The sequence below is a fragment of the Podarcis bocagei genome (assembly GCF_964188305.1).
Source record: "Podarcis bocagei genome assembly, chromosome: W".
NCBI classification, from domain to species: domain Eukaryota; kingdom Metazoa; phylum Chordata; class Lepidosauria; order Squamata; family Lacertidae; genus Podarcis; species Podarcis bocagei.
Window position 1 is genome coordinate 95,178,390 of NC_138131.1, and position 15,753 is coordinate 95,194,142.

The 15,753-nt window shown below is 47.8% G+C and overlaps 1 protein-coding gene and 1 pseudogene across 4 annotated transcripts in view; both read left to right on the forward strand.

Moving 5' to 3' along the window:
• LOC308578231 overlaps positions 1-15,753 on the forward strand; it is a 1,025,155-nt pseudogene that overhangs the window by 403,727 nt on the left and 605,675 nt on the right. The gene's annotated exons all lie outside the window — the stretch shown is intronic.
• On the forward strand, positions 129-15,663 carry LOC308578265 (U4/U6 small nuclear ribonucleoprotein Prp4-like). 3 transcript variants are annotated; one of them, XM_081178512.1, is made up of 14 exons: positions 129-179; positions 1,580-1,757; positions 6,834-7,020; positions 7,123-7,210; positions 7,400-7,479; positions 7,707-7,800; positions 8,246-8,340; positions 8,807-8,865; positions 9,717-9,840; positions 12,006-12,095; positions 12,693-12,815; positions 14,002-14,109; positions 14,515-14,633; positions 15,050-15,663. In XM_081178512.1, exons 1-14 carry the CDS (start codon positions 156-158, stop codon positions 15,241-15,243), a joined length of 1,563 nt encoding a protein of 520 aa, XP_081034638.1. In that variant the 5' UTR covers positions 129-155; the 3' UTR covers positions 15,244-15,663. The 3 variants fall into 3 exon arrangements, with proteins under 3 accessions (XP_081034638.1, XP_081034637.1, XP_081034639.1); XM_081178511.1 differs by having other exon boundaries at positions 132-188; XM_081178513.1 differs by lacking the exon at positions 129-179 and adding an exon at positions 203-387.

Sequence of the window (15,753 nt, forward strand, 5' to 3'; positions counted from 1 at the left end):
CCCACTCTCCGGGATGGAATGGAAAGGCATCATTGGCTGTGGCGCTCTGCAAGGGCGGGGGAAGCCGCTGTGCCGGAAGTGTTTGTGGGGAGCCCGTTGCGTGTGATTCCCCCACTACAGAGCCCCGGTCTGAGAGCAGGGGTCGGGAAAGCGCCATGGCTGCGTCGCGGATCGCCGCGGTGAATAAGGCAGGGGGTTTGAAACTGGGATAGAATGTGGTTTCTTTGTTTAAAAAACGTGTATCTTTTCATAGAAATGATAAAATGAAAAATCTGTTTGAAAGACACCAGTGTCTACTTATTTACTGCAGTGACTAACGTAACCTCACGTCGGTAGTAAAAGTTTTTAGAGCGTAACGGATTGTATCCAACTAAAGCTCAATTCAAGGTTGGACTCATTTGAATTAATGAATATGACTCGCTTGCGGCTGTTAATTTCAGTGGCTCTCCTCTTTCAGTTGAGCTGAGTTGGGTGCAACTCAACGCTTCAGCTTCTGCCACAAAAGGCAAAATGTTATGCTTTAAGAGTTCTAATATTTCTGCTGCATTAAAACAACAAGGCATTCTTTGCCACCTTAAAGACTAACAAACGTTGTTGTTTCAAAACCACCTATTAGAGTGGACTTGTAGTCCATGAAAGTTTATGCCAGAATAAATATATATATATATATGTTAGGATTGTATCCAGTGCTATCTCTACACGGAGCAGACCCACTGAAATGAATAAACATAACCAATTCAAGCCCATTAGTTTTATTGGGCCTACTCAGAGCAAGACATGGATTTCCTTTGCTTTTAAAGTACAGTGGTACCTTGGGTTAAGAACTTAATTCGTTCTGGAGGTCCGTTCTTAACCTGAAACTGTTCTTAACCTGAGGTACCACTTTAGCTAATAGGGCCTCCTGCTCCCGCCGTGTGATTTCTGTTCTCACCCTGAAGCAAAGTTCTTAACCCGAGGTACTAGGTCTGGGTTAGCGGAGTCTGTAACCTGAAGCGTCTGTAACCTGAAGCGTCTGTAACCTGAGGTACCACTGTACCATGATACTCATGGACTAACAGGACTGTTCCTGTGGAATATTTTATGTTAGTCACTGTAATAAATATATTACCAAACAGTATAATCCTTAACAATGTCAACTCACAAGAAAGTCCTATTGAGTTCAGTAGTGCTGACTCCCACAGAGGTGGGCTTAGGGTTTTAGCCTTAATGATTAACAGTATGCTGGGATTCAAAACAAAATTGTCTCATGTACTGTTTGATGGGGTGGGGGCTGTCAGATGTGCGCAGATGTCATGAGTCAGGAGTATAGGGGGAGGGGAGCTGGTTACTGCCTTTTGGCTCCATTCCTCTCCAGCCTCCTCTTCTGCCTCAGTCTGGACTGCTCTCTGCCCCATGTCTCTTCCTGCTCACTAAAGCCTGTTGCCTCTTCTCCCTCTGACCATGCATCGCTGCCCCCCTGGCTCTGAGCCTTCTTCCCCAGTTCTCTGCATCAAGCCAGCCCATGACAGCAGGTGGGGGAAAATCCAAATTTGCTCTCTTCCTTCTCCATGTAGGCTACTGCTGAGTTTCCTTCTTGCAGGGTTCAAAAACAAAGGCTTCAGATCAAGGGGATGCTCCTCCAGCCAAGAAAGCCCCAATTTTCTATGGGAGCTTAGAGGAGAAAGAGCAAGAGCGTCTCCTCAAAGGGGAGTCTGGGTTGATGGGCAAGGATGCAGTCAAAGCAGCTATTGAGGCTGGCAACATCAATATCACCAGTGGTAAGAGATGGTAGTGAGCTGACTGGGAGATGGAAGGAAAAGGATGGAGGGAAGAACTGCTTAGTGGGGCTGATAATTTGTTTAGAATGCTTGCAAGCAGGCCATTTTCAGCAAATGCTCTCAGAGAAGTTCTCAGTTCAATACTAAAATTACAATTAAATCAGGAAGTCCTTTAAAACAAATCACACTAAAGCATTACACAGCATAATGAGATTAAACGAGATGCTGACATAAAACCACATGCAAACAAAGAAGACATTCACTTGGTGCTGACAGAATGCCACAACTAAGAAGCCTGTGTCATTGTCCACCATACTTCCAAGGGTGGTAGGACCTAGAATATATCTTAATGTTTGGGTGGGTTCATGTGGGAACAGGTAATCTTTCAACTAGCCTGGCCCCAACCCATTTGGGGCTTTGTAGGTCAAAATCTGCACTTTGGCTTGAGCTTGGCAATGAACTTTAATCCAGTGTATCTCTTTAGGACAGGCAAAATAGGTTCCATATGACCAGTCCCATTTATTTGCTTTAACTGTAGTTTCCAAGCAATCTTCAAAGGCAGCCCCAAGTACAGTGCGTTATAGTAATCAGCCCATGGATAAATGTGACCAGGCTATCTTTATCCCAGGGATGCTATCAGTTATACATACAGTGGTACCTCCAGTTACAAACCTAACCCGTTCCAGAGGTCCGTTCGTAACCGGAAACCGCTCGTAACATGAAGTGCGCTTCCGCTAATGGCACCTCCCGCTGCTGCCGCACCACCGGAGCGTGGTTTCTGCTCGCATCCCGGGACAAAGTTCACAATGAGGGGCATCTACTTTCGGGTTAGTGGAGCGCGTAACCCGAAGAATTTGTAAGGGGGACGGTTCGCAACATGAGGTACCACTGTAGTTCTTTACAGGAGAAAGCAAGCAAGAGACAAATCCCTGCCCTGAGGTCTTTATAATTTAAATCTAGATAGGGGTAGCAAAAAGCAAAACACTAGATGAGAAGGAGTGTCACAGGTGGCAGCAGATCAATGTGGGTAGGTTTCGTTTCAGGGGAACAAATGCTTGTTGGCTAGCTCCTGCGCATCTGCAGATCCTATTTGTTCCCTCTGGATATAAAAATGTGTACTTCCAGTGGCCATAAGAGATTGTGCTCTCTTACCCCCCCCCCCAGCAAAACATTAATTACATTTTGCCTTTGTATGAATGTTGATTTTAAGCCATTTGGGGAGCCAGTTTTGGCTGAAAAGAGGGATAATAATAATAATAAATTTTATTTATATCCCACCCTCCCCAGCCGAAGCCGGTCTCAGGGCGGCTAACAACAATCAAATAATCAGTCAAATAGTCACACAATCTAAAAATATTTCATTATGAAAATTAATTAAATCGAATTGATGGCAACCAATTAAGCAAAATTCTGTGCAGGTTGCCAGAGGAGGGAGTCAGGCTGTGCCCTGACCAAAGGCCTGGCGGAACAACTCTGTCTTGCAGGCCCTGCGGAAAGATGTCAGGTCCCGCAGGGCCCTAGTCTCTTGGGACAGAGCGTTCCACCAGTTTGGAGCCGCAGCCGAGAAGGCCCTGGCTCTAGTTGAGGCCAGCCTAACCTCTCTGAGGCCTGGGACCTTGAGGATGTTATTATTTGCAGACCGTAGGTTTCTCTGTGGGGCATACCAGGAGAGGCGGTCCCGTAGGTACGAGGGTCCTAGGCCGTATAGGGCTTTAAAGGTTAAAACCAGCACCTTAAACCTGATCCTGTACTCCACCGGGAGCCAGTGCAGCTGGTATAGTACCGGATGAATGTGCTCTCGCAGCGAAGACCCCATAAGGAGTCTCGCCGCGGCATTCTGCACCCGCTGGAGTTTCTGGGTCAGTCTCAAGGGCAGCCCCACGTAGAGCGAGTTACAATAATCCAGTCTGGAGGTGACCGTCGCATGGATCACAGTGGCTAGGTCAGGACGAGAGAGATAAGGTGCCAACTGCTTAGCTTGGCGGAGATGAAAAAATGCCGCCTTTGTTATAGCTGTAATCTGCGCCTCCATAGAGAGGGAGGTATCGAAGATTACACCCAAACTCTTAACGGACGGTGCTGGCACTAATTGCACCCCCGCAAGAGATGGGAGTTGCCCCCTCGATCCCATATCGTCCCGCCCCAGCCAGAGGACCTCTGTCTTCGAAGGATTTAACTTCAACCGGCTCCCACGTAACCATCCAGCCACAGCTTCCAGACATCTGGTCAGTGTGTCTGGGGCCGAGTCAGGATGGCCATCCATCAACAGATAGAGTTGGGTGTCATCAGCATACTGATGGCAACCCAGCCCAAAACTCCGGACAAGCTGGGCGAGGGGGCGCATAAAGATGTTAAAAAGCATCGGGGAGAGAATTGCACCCTGAGGCACTCCACACACCAAGGAGTGGCGTGATGACAATTCCCCCCCAAGCGCCACCCTCTGTCCCCGACCAGAGAGAAACGAGCGCAGCCATTGAAGGACTGTGCCCTGGATCCCCACGTCGGCAAGGCGGTGGTCCAGGAGTTCGTGATCGACCATGTCAAAGGCTGCTGACAGATCTAGAAGAATCAGCAGCCCCGACCTGCCTCGATCCAGCTGCCTGTGGAGATCATCTGTTAGGACGACCAGAGCCGTCTCGGTCCCATGACCAGCCCGGAAGCCGGACTGGAATGGATCCAGAGCAGATGTTTCATCCAGAAACCTACCAAGCTGTTCAGCAACCGCTCTCTCAATCACCTTACCCAGGAATGGAAGATTCGAGACTGGGCGGTAATTGGATAGATCTGAGGGATCTAATGATGTTTTCTTTAAGAGCGGACGCACCACCGCCTCCTTCAGTTCCCCTGGGAATAATTTGTTCCCCTGGGACAAATTGATGATATCCCCCAGGGGGCCCCGCACCTCGTCTGGACACGCTCTAATCAGCCATGACGGGCACGGGTCAAGAGGACAGGTGGTGGGCTTTCCAGCTTGGAGGAATCTGTCCACATCGGCTGGAGATATCCGGTCAAAGTGGTCCAATACTGGACCCGAGCACAGTCGAGGGGCCTCCAGTTCCTTTATTGTATCCAAATTGGCAGGGAGGTCATGGCGGAGCAACAGGACCTTCTCCGCAAAAAAGCTCGCAAATGCCTCACAGCTGTGTGTCAGATTGTTATTTAAATTTGGCTGTCCTTCAAGGGACGTTAAGAGACCGAATTATACTAAATAATTGCGCCGGGCGAGAGCTAGCGGATGCAATGGAGGCCGAGAAGTAAGACTTCTTAGCGGCCTTCACTGCCATCTCATAGGTTTTCATAAAAACCCTATAAGATGTTCTTGAGGCTCTGTCACGGGCACCCCGCCATACTCGCTCTAGCCGTCTGAGGTCCCGCTTCATTTTCCGAAGCTCCTCGGTAAACCAGGGAGCCCGGTTTCTGCGGGGTCGCAGAGGGCGCTTAGGTGTGATCTCATTGATGGCTGCCAGGAGCTGGGTATTCCAGCCCTCAACAAGCTCAGTCAATGAGTCGCCGGGGGAGCAAGGTCCCGCAAGGCTTGACGGAATCTATCCGGGTCCATCAGCCTCTGCGGGCGAGCCCAAATCGGCTCGCCACCTAAGCAGGGTGGGGGTGGAAAGTCAATCCTGGCTTTCAGAGCATAGTGATCAGACCATGGCACCTTCATCGAAGGAGACATGATCACATCTATACCGGCGCCAAAGATCAAATCCAGCGTGTGGCCTGCTTGATGTGTGGGGCCCGAAACAAACTGGGAGAGCCCTACTGTCGCCATGGAAGACACCAGGTCCAGAGCCAGTGAGGAGGGAGTGGCATCAGCATGGAAGTTGAAGTCTCCCAATACCAATAGGTTAGGGAACTCCAAGGCCCAGCCGGCCACCGCCTCCAGCAGGCCTGACAGGGTGGCTGCTGGTGCGTTAGGTAGCCGGTACACCAGCCAGACAGCCAAGCTCTCCTCGGAGCCCCACACTAGACCAACACATTCAATGCCGGGGATCGATGGCGGTGGTAGAGCCCTGAAAGAACAATCTTCCCGGATTAATACTGCCACCCCTCCCCCGCGGCCCACAGTCCGTGACTGGTGGAGGACGGAGAAACCCGGGGGTGCAATCTCTCGTAAGGTAACAGTTACCCCTTCGCGCACCCAGGTCTCCGTCACACAAGCCAGGTCGACTCCCTGCGAGGTAAAGAAATCTCGCAGGGTAGTGGTTTTGTTGCCTATAGACCTGGCATTGCACAACACCAGTGAAGGAGGTGAGTAATCCTTGCTCACCCTACCCTTGTCTCTCGGGATGGGGCGCAGATTGGAAGGGGTACGAGCATATCCGTATCTCGATCCCCTTCGCCTATAACATCTGCCCCCACCGCCATACCTCCCTCGCCCCTCCACGGTAGCAATCCCAAGCCTCATACTAACCTCCATTTACAAAATAGAAAACAAAACAACCAAAACAATTATGCCCAAACAAAACCAGTCCCCACCCCACTCAAATGTCCAACCCCAAAACCAAAACAAGACGGAACAAACAAAAATACATAGATAAAAACCACCATTCACGGTGGTACAACAAAGTAAACAATAAAAACACCTTTAAAACAACTTAAAATATATATAAACATCTTTAACATTTGCTGCAGATAATGAAATAATATAATATTATAAAAAACAACAACCCCCATTTAAGGTGCTGCAAATTAAAAGCAATTAAAACATTTAAAACTATTTTGTCCATTGCTGCCGGTAGCTGCTCAGTCCTCTAAACTGTAATGGTAGTGCAGGCCCCGCCCCCTAGGCCAGATGGAGTTGGCAGGAGAGGGAGCGGTCTTCCCAGCACTCACACAAGCAGCAACAGCAGCCGTCAAAGTCTTAAGCCACAGGCCTCACTGATAACATAAGCTTTGACCTGGACACTCAAGGAGCAGAGAGAGGTGACACAGCATATACCACATATTGTTGCTCTTTGAATGTGGCTTCATTGGAATGAAGCAAACTTTTGAAGTGAGGGTCAAGTGTTGAGGCTTTGTAGGGTCCTGTTGGGGTTGTATTTCCTATAACCTTTGGCTTTCTACTATGATCAGGTGAAGTTTTTGACTTGGAAGAGCACATCAGCGAGCGCCAGGCAGAGGTCCTGGCAGAGTTTGAGCGCCGGAAGCGTGCCAGGCAAATCAATGTTTCCACAGATGACTCTGAGGTCAAGGCCTGCTTACGAGCCCTCGGGAAGCCCATCACACTTTTTGGAGAGGGCCCTGCAGAAAGGAGGGAGAGGTGAGAGAGGATGAAATTGACTTGCTCTCACTTCCTTTTCCAGTTCATTGATGTGACTCATATAAACAAAGGCAAGTTAATCTTCACTTTATTTCTCAACAGGCTACGTAACATTCTGTCTGTGGTTGGCACAGACGCATTGAAGAAGACCCAAAAAGAAGATGAGAAGTCCAAGAAATCAAAAGAGGAGGTAATAAATTTTAAAGTGTGTTATGAGTGACAGCAGCTCTGGGGTTTCAAATGGGAGTCTTCACAAACCCTGGGAGCTCACACTTTCCCACTGAGCTCCGACCTTTCCCCTTAGCTATAAATGTGTGCCCACTATAGTACCCAAGTCTCACAAGAGATACCCACCCCTTTAATGTTTCATTTCTCTTAGTATCAGCAAACCTGGTACCACGAAGGACCAAATACCTTGAAGACGGCCAGACTGTGGATCGCCAACTACTCCCTCCCTCGGTAAGGGGCTGGGATTGAGAAATGCTAACGCAAACATTGATGAGGCCTTGTATATCTATTGTCCCTAACTAGAGTGGTGGTGATGGTTGAGAAATGGGGGATTTCAAACCCACCTCAAAAGACAGATGGCACGTGGCAGAAGAATTGTCACCATTACAACTTGTAGGCCTCTGCAAGGGTTGAATATGGGCAAGACCTGGTTGCATTAATTTTTGTTCCCTTCACAGGGCAATGAATCGATTGGAGGAAGCCCGGCTGCTCAAGGAGGTCCCTGAGGCCACACGGACTTCCCAGAAACAGGAGCTGCACAAATCTCTAAGGGTAAGTGGGACCCATCTCTGCTATGACTTAAAAGTTCTGGGCACTGGGCTGCTGCAGCCCAGAAGGCCCCCGAGATGCTGAGGTTCAAATGAGCTTGCAGAAGGCTTCTGTGCCTCTGCTCCTCCTCAGCATAATTCAATGGTAGATCAAATGCTTTGCATGTGGATGATCCCAGGTTGACTCCCTGGCATCTCCATCTCCTGGACAAGGAAAGATCTCTGCTGGTTGCTTGGAATTCAGCTGCCAGTTCAGAGCACATAACATTGCACTAAATGGGTCCCACAATTCAGCTCAGTAGGAAACACTACTGGGGGTGAGGTGGGGGAGCAGCCTGGGCAGGAAACGTCATCTCTTTTCTTTACCATCTCAGCGCCATCTCATTTTATTGAGCCCTTCATTTCCTCTGGTGGCAAAATATTATCTTTTTTTGTTGTTTTTCTTTCAGTCTTTGAATAATTTCTGCAGCCAAATTGGAGACGACCGCCCTATCTCCTATTGCAACTTCAGCCCCAACTCCAAGCTCCTGGCTACAGCTTGCTGGTAAACTTTGTTCTGCTTTTCATTATGTCCCTCCCAATCCTGCTAAGTTCTCCTATAGTGCACAGGAGAGGCTGCCTGAGCTGTTGGGAGCAGTCATAAAATCATAAAATTGTAGAGCTGGAAAGGATCCCGAAAGTCATCTTGTCCAACGCCCTGTAATTAGCAAGTTCTGGAAGGCTATTGTGGGAGTAGTTTTTAGAATGTGATAGTTCTGTGGGTGCATTTTATCATTTTGTTGAAGGTTGTTTTTAGACTTGCTATCTTCTGTTTTGTTTTTAGACTTGTTATCTTGCAACTGAATTTTGCTTGGTTTTTATATGTGTTTGGTTTTTTTTTTACTCTCTTAGCTTCCTTGATTGCTTTTGTTTGATTGGTTTTGTTTGTAAAACAGAAAGACAAGGGATAGAAAACATTTTAAGATAAAATAAAATGCCAGTCAGTTTTCCTTCTGCCTTTTCTCTCCCAGGAGTGGCCTCTGTAAACTGTGGTCAGTGCCGGATTGTAATCTCATCTGCACTTTGCGAGGTATAGTATCTGACTCCCACCGCACCCATTGCCAAAGCAGCCTGCTTTTCTCTTATCTTCCCTCAAATGACTGGAGCAATTACAGTATATGGCTGATTAGGAGCATAAGGCTACATGGGTGGGAGGCTATGAATTTTGAGAGTGGTGCTGTGCAAACTTCTTCCTTTATTTGTTTGTCCCCCTTGGGCTTGGGTGAGATGGCATTCCTTTCTGGAAGACAGCCTTGACTCTAATAATCAGTGTTGGGAGTCATATCCTATAGGTCCACTGCTTAGCTGCTGACTAATTCAGAGCATGGGAACGTCAGACCCGTGGGCCACATGTGGCCCTCACAGCCTCTCTGGCCCTTGGGGCTCTCTTCAAACTGCACCAACCCTGCTTGGCACCCTCCTTTAGTGTTTTTACTTGGGTGGAATGTGGCCTTGAATTCTGATCAGGCCTGGAAGGAGACTAGAAATGGGAGTGTGAAGGCAGGTAGCCTACTATACAAAGGGAAAAGCTGCATTTGTTGCTCCACCTTCTTTTGCTTTTGGCCCCTCCCACTATTGGCATGCAGCAGAAGACACTCAAGAAGGGCGTGAAGCAGGGAGAGTGAAGTGTGTGGCCTGAGGGGAAAGAGTGAATTAGTGTGGGGAGAGTGCCAAGGACCAAAGTGGAAGGCCTTGAGAGCCACATTTGGCTTACAGGGCCAAGGTTCCCCACCCCGGCTTTAGCACAAAAACTAAATTTGGAGTGATTCCCAGTCAAAGAGTCTCTTCGGAGCAATAGGAAGAGGCCCAGACTCAGACAGAGGAAGCAAGCTTAAAATTGGCTGGCTCTCAAACTGTCTGTCTGTCTCGTCTGTTCCCAAGGGCACAACACCAACGTTGGAGCCATTGTCTTTCACCCAAAGGCAACCATCTTCCTGGACAAGAAGGACGTCAACCTGGCTTCATGCGCAGCAGATGGCTCTGTCAAACTCTGGAGTCTTGAAAGGTACGCCTGGGCCCAGGAAAATCAGTTGCCTTCCCTTCCTTATTTTATTGGCTGCTGCGGGTGGTAGAGAAAAATATTAAAGAATGGCTTCCTGCTTAACCTCCTTCTGCAACAAACAAAACACTAACACAAGTGATTGAGGCAGGGGCATGACCACACCATACTTTTAAAGCACATGGCTCCCCCCAAAGAATCCTGGGAGCTGTAGTTTGTTACAAGTGCTGGGAATTATAGTCCTGTGAGGGTGAACTATAGTTCCCAGAGTTATTTTGCTGTGGGTGCTTTTGGGGGCCTGATCCAGCAGTGCTCCTCTCTCCTTATAATGAGGCTTCTTTTCTGTGTTACTGTTTCTAAACCTTTATAGAGACACGAGTTTGCTTGGCTTATTGGTTGTGCCCCCTGGCCCAAACTGTGAGGTGGGGGGTTCCCACTTCTCCCCCATGTCATACTTGTCTTACTTTTTACACCTCTTGTCTTGCTATGTCCCCAGATAGGCTGCATTTGTTCCAACAGTCAAGGCACTGTGACTCTTGGGGAAGGCAGTTGATTCTGTCAGTGCGTTATCCAAGGAAACAGAGAGAGAGCAGATTCTTTAATTGGGCCTCAGGGAAGAGGTTTATTTCTGTCAGATACTGTTGCTGTGGGCCGAAGCATCAGTGGTGGTAAATTCGCACTCCTTCTCTCAGTCTTGGGTGCCTGTGAGGTCATAGAATCATAGAATCATAGAATTGTCAAGTTGGAAGGGACCACAAGGGTCATTGAATCCAACCCCCTGCAATGCAGGAATCTTTTGCTCAAACTCATATTTAGTGATAGATTTTTTCCCACCTGTTGAACTCGAGACCCTCTTATGCAACAGTAAGGGACCTGTGGCCCATGGGCCTGACTGGGCCTGGCAGGGAACCTGATATGGCCCATGGGGCCATTTTTGCCAAGCCACACCTGCCCCACCCCTGACATCTTGTATAACATGGGGCAGGTAAAGACACGGCCGCAAAAGGAACAAGTAGAAGAGCTTTAAAACATGTTGTTCTGGGGCCATTCTGTGGCTTGTTATATTGATGTCAAATTCAAACCCCACTGGGCTAGGCTTCCTTCTGGAGTTCCCTGAGTTCCTTCACCTTTTGTTTAAGAAAGTCAGGGTTGCGTGTACAGGACTGGATCATTCCAGCAACAAGGGGGCTCAATCAAACTGAAGAGAGCAGCTACAGTAAGTGGAGCTGGTCTAGTAGCTCTTATACTTGAGGAAGTATTAGGACTTCCTCCTGCCAATGAGGTTACTGGTTCACTATCCAGTTGCTTTCTTTTGGAACACAGGGTTGTAGACCCATTGAAATGCATGGACATGCATTAATTTCACTGGGTCTACTCTGAAATGAACTGAATTGAATACAACCCCATAGGAAGCTGCTTTATAGCAAGCCAGACTAATTGCCTCTCAAGGCCACTGTTGTCTGCTCTAACAGGCAGTGGCTCTCCACAGTTTCAGGTGGGAGGATTTCCCAGCCGTACTTGGAGACACCAGGGATTGAATCTGGGATTCTTTTGCCTGCAGAGTGTGTCTACCACTGAGCCACAACTGCTCTGCTTGGGCAGGCAGGGTTTTCCCTTCTGTTTCGAATGCCCTTTGATTACTTTAATATTTGTACTTTGCAGCCCTGGGAACAATGGGGAGTAGCCTACATGAAGCATCCCAAGCTGCCTGTGTATTTTTGCAGCCAGTCAGAGACAGCATTGTTTGTTTACTTGTGAACTAGTTTTGCAAAGCCCCGTCACAACATATTTTAGGCTTGAAAGGCAGCAAGCAGTGTACAAATCTTATACAGTAGTATACTATGACTAAGCTGTTAATAAAGTCATTGGATAAAGCCAAGCTAGTCTGTGAATCTTTCAATAACAACTGAAACATTTTTCTCTTCTGGGCACCCTTCAGGGGGGTCACTTACCAGTGGTGGGTGGAGTAACTACTGTAAATTTTACCTTCACACAGCAGATTAGTTTCTGTACACACCCCCCCCCCCTCTGTCCTCCAGCCAGCCAGCTGGATCCACCCATCGCACCTTTCCCTTTCTCCTATTCTGTATTGCTCCCTCTTTATTTTAGTCTCTCTTATGGGACAGTCAGCATCATCAAGAATTTGCCGTGAGATGTTGTGTTTCTTTCAGTGATGAACCAGTGGCTGACATCGAGGGACACACAGCGAGAGTAGCCCGGGTGGCATGGCATCCCTCTGGCAGGTTTCTGGGCACCACCTGGTAAGTCAGAGGAGGGGGTGCTGCCCAAAGGGCCACACATGGCACCTGGTCTAATTTCTTGTGGGTAGCAAGGAGGTGAATAAATAGGGAAATGATGTGATGGAGAAAGAGGAAGAGCAGAGAGCAGCAGAAAGAAAAGGAAGAAAAGAGAGTTCCTTCCATTGTTAGTAGTCTCACCACCACTGGCAATGCCACCACCATGGGTTACCTTCGAAATAATTCTGCCCTCGATAGAAAAACAGTTGTTGTCATCCCCTTGTGATATGTTACTTCTTTCCACTCAGCCCAGCACTCATTACACAAGACTGGAAAGTGAGAGGTCAGAATGGGAGGAAGCTGCAGTTGAAGATCCCAATACTGAGCAGAGAATTGAATTATGTGTCCTAAATGCTACACATATCCCTGTATCAGTTGGCTGATCGTCTAAGTTTGTGGGGGCCAGGGGCAGATTAGATTAATTCCATGGTCTTAGCTTGTAGTGGAGATCAGGATAGACAATCCAGCCACCTGCTTGAACTTCGGGGGGGGGGGGACCTGTTGGGGCCTTGTGAGATATTCACTTGAGTCTTTGTCTCTTCTCCACCTCCCCCCCTGCAGCTATGACCACTCTTGGCGCCTGTGGGACCTGGAGGCTCAGGAGGAAATCTTGCACCAGGAGGGGCACAGCAAAGGAGTTTACGACATCACCTTCCATGTTGACGGCTCCCTTTCTGCCACTGGGTAAATCTACATGCATGTGCAAGTCCTAACCCTCCCTGGGGGTGTCACTGAGCAAGTATCAGCCAGTCAGTAATGATGCTCATTCTTGCTAGTTCTAAAATGCCAGAAAAGAGAGAGAACTGGTTGGGATTCTACCTTCAGAAGATCCCACTCAAGTCTTCACTCCTGGAGCTAAAAAGTCACAGGGTGGAAATTCTAATGAGGGAGGGGCCATAGCTTCGATAAGAGCGTCTGCTCTGCGTGGAGAAAGTCACAGCTTCAATCCCCAATGGTTATCTTCCTATCTATAATCCTGGAGAGCAGCTGCCAGTCAGTGTAGACACTACTGAATTAGATGGACCAATGTTCTGACTCATTTCTAGGAAACTTCCTTTGTTCCTAATAGCTTGACTGTATTCCTGAGTTTATACTGCTCATTAAAATAAAAGTTTCAACTTTTTAGGGCAATATTAAGATTTGCCCCATCATTGTTCTTAATTTGCAAATTCTGATCTGGGCAGCTCTTGCTTTAGCTTGTTTGTAATTGAGTCGATCCTTCATTGTCATGTAACTATGCTTTGGAACTCCCTGCCTATTGACATTAAGCAAGCTATATAGTTGTAGGCACCTGCTGAATCCTTTTTTTTTTTTTTTTGGCTTGAAAAGCCTACCCAAGTGCATAATTTAGTTACTTTGTTTTTAAAGTTCTACTTATTTTTATGCGTGTTTATAATGCCAATGGCTTTTAGGTATATTTGCTTTTTAATTGTTCTGTAGATTTTAGCTATGTTTCACGTTCAGTTTTTGTACTCCTCTTAGATAACTTTTTGATTTAAGTGCATAATAAATATTCTAAATCTATGCAAACAAAGTGTGCTAATTAGACTTTCCTACATGTGATTTGCCAGGTAGGTCAGATCTGGGTCCTGCTTGCAAAACCTTGGAACTGCAGACAGGAGGTGGTAGTAACATGGGAGGCAATCCGAGCTGCATTGCAGAAAGGCTTTGCTCCAATTTAACAACTGTGGTTCGCAGAAGCTCCTTTGGCTCCTGTTTAGTGATGTTAAGAGGCATCCAGCCTAGGTGACAACTAAAGAGGAAAGAAGATCCAAAGATGGCTTTAAGTGATGCCTCTTATTCAGAGTGGAAGCATGGGAAGGGGGTTGTGTGAGAAAGAGATTGTTTGACGTTTTTCTCTTCCTTTCAGTGGCCTTGATGCATTTGGCCGCGTGTGGGATCTGCGCACAGGGCGTTGTATCATGTTTTTGGAGGGTCATCTCAAGGAGATCTATGGGATCAACTTTTCCCCTAACGGGTAAGAACCAATTTGCCTTCCCCTCTTGGGGTGCAGGTCTTAATATTGACACACAGACAACTAACTTCTGCTTGGAGTAGATTAATTGAAATTAATGGAACTAATTTGGTCTGCATGCACACTATACATTCAAAGCACATTTCCCACCCCAAATCACCCTGGGAATTTTAGTTTCCCCCTCACAGAGCTTATAATTCCCTATGCCCTTAGTAAACTACAGTTCCCAGGATTCTTTGGCAGAAGCCGTGTGCTTTAAATGTATGATGGGTACATAGCCTTCCCCCCTCCTCCAATATATTTTATTAAAGCTTTTTCATAATCATGTAGGATTATGAATAGGGCTGAAACTGGGAACAACCCCCTTGCACGCAAACCCGAATTCCTCCTCTTCCGTACTTCTCATAGGTACCACATTGCCACTGAAAGCGGCGACAACACCTGTAAAGTGTGGGATCTCCGCCAGAGAAAGTGCATCTACACCATCCCTGCCCATCAGAACCTGGTGACCAGAGTGAAGTTTGAACGTAAGTCTCTGTAGCTGCTAATGCCTTTTCCCAGAAACTGAGGATATATAATGGGTTGAAAAGTACCTTGTCTGTGGTTTCCATGTGCAACATAGATTCCCAAGACTTGGATATATACCGCTCCCCACCCTCCCCAAATACACTGGCTCTTGAGAATAGCCTGTATGCTCTGTCACTCACCCTCCCTCTTCCTGCATCCCCCGTTCCCTGCTTATGGTTGGCTTTTGGGTAAGGTTTTGGGGAAACTGGTAGCACTCTGGAAGTTGTTGGACTCCCATCAGCCCCAGCCAGCATAGCTAATGGTCATGGACGATGGGAGTTGTAGTTCCTCACCCCTGCTGTAAGTGGTAAATCTCTATATTACCTCCTTAGTCCTCCTCCCCACTTCCTGTTATTTTTCTCTTTCCGCCACCCAGCAAATCATGGCAACTTCCTGCTTACTGGATCTTACGACAACACAGCCAAGGTCTGGACGCACCCAGGCTCATCCCCGCTGAAAACCTTGGCAGGACACGAGGGCAAAGTCATGGGCTTGGACATCTCCCTGGACGGGCAGCTGATCGCCACATGCTCTTATGACAGGACTTTCAAGCTTTGGATGGCAGAGTAGGCGGAAGGAGCATTTCTGCCGGATTGGCCCTGCCCAGCTCCCGCAGCCAAGGAAGGCAGCCTGCTGTGACTCCCTGGGCCTCCGCTGCAGATCAGGGCATGGTTTGATGCACTTCTGGGATACTGCCTCCTCCTAACACATGCACACACCCTCTGGTCAGGCCAAGCTGAGTTTGAGAATGCCTTTCCTATTGCATTTTGCTTTAGTTGTGTACTCTCCTCTCCCTTCCCTGTGGAATTGGCTTGCATTGATCCAGCACTACCAACCTTTAGGAATACCCAGGGTGCTAACAGAGATGGTAGGGTGGGTTGTTCTGGTTGTTATTTTGGAGTGGGGTCACAGCTTCTTCTCACTCGGACAGAGACTTTTCTTGAAAAACGACACCCTAACATTAAAGCAGAGTGGCTGCTTGAAAATGGTGACGCCTGTGTGGGTTGCGTTTTTGACACATTTCTTGAGCCAAACAGCCTCTGGTGATGGGGTGCCTCCCCTGCCCCACCCATCAGTGCT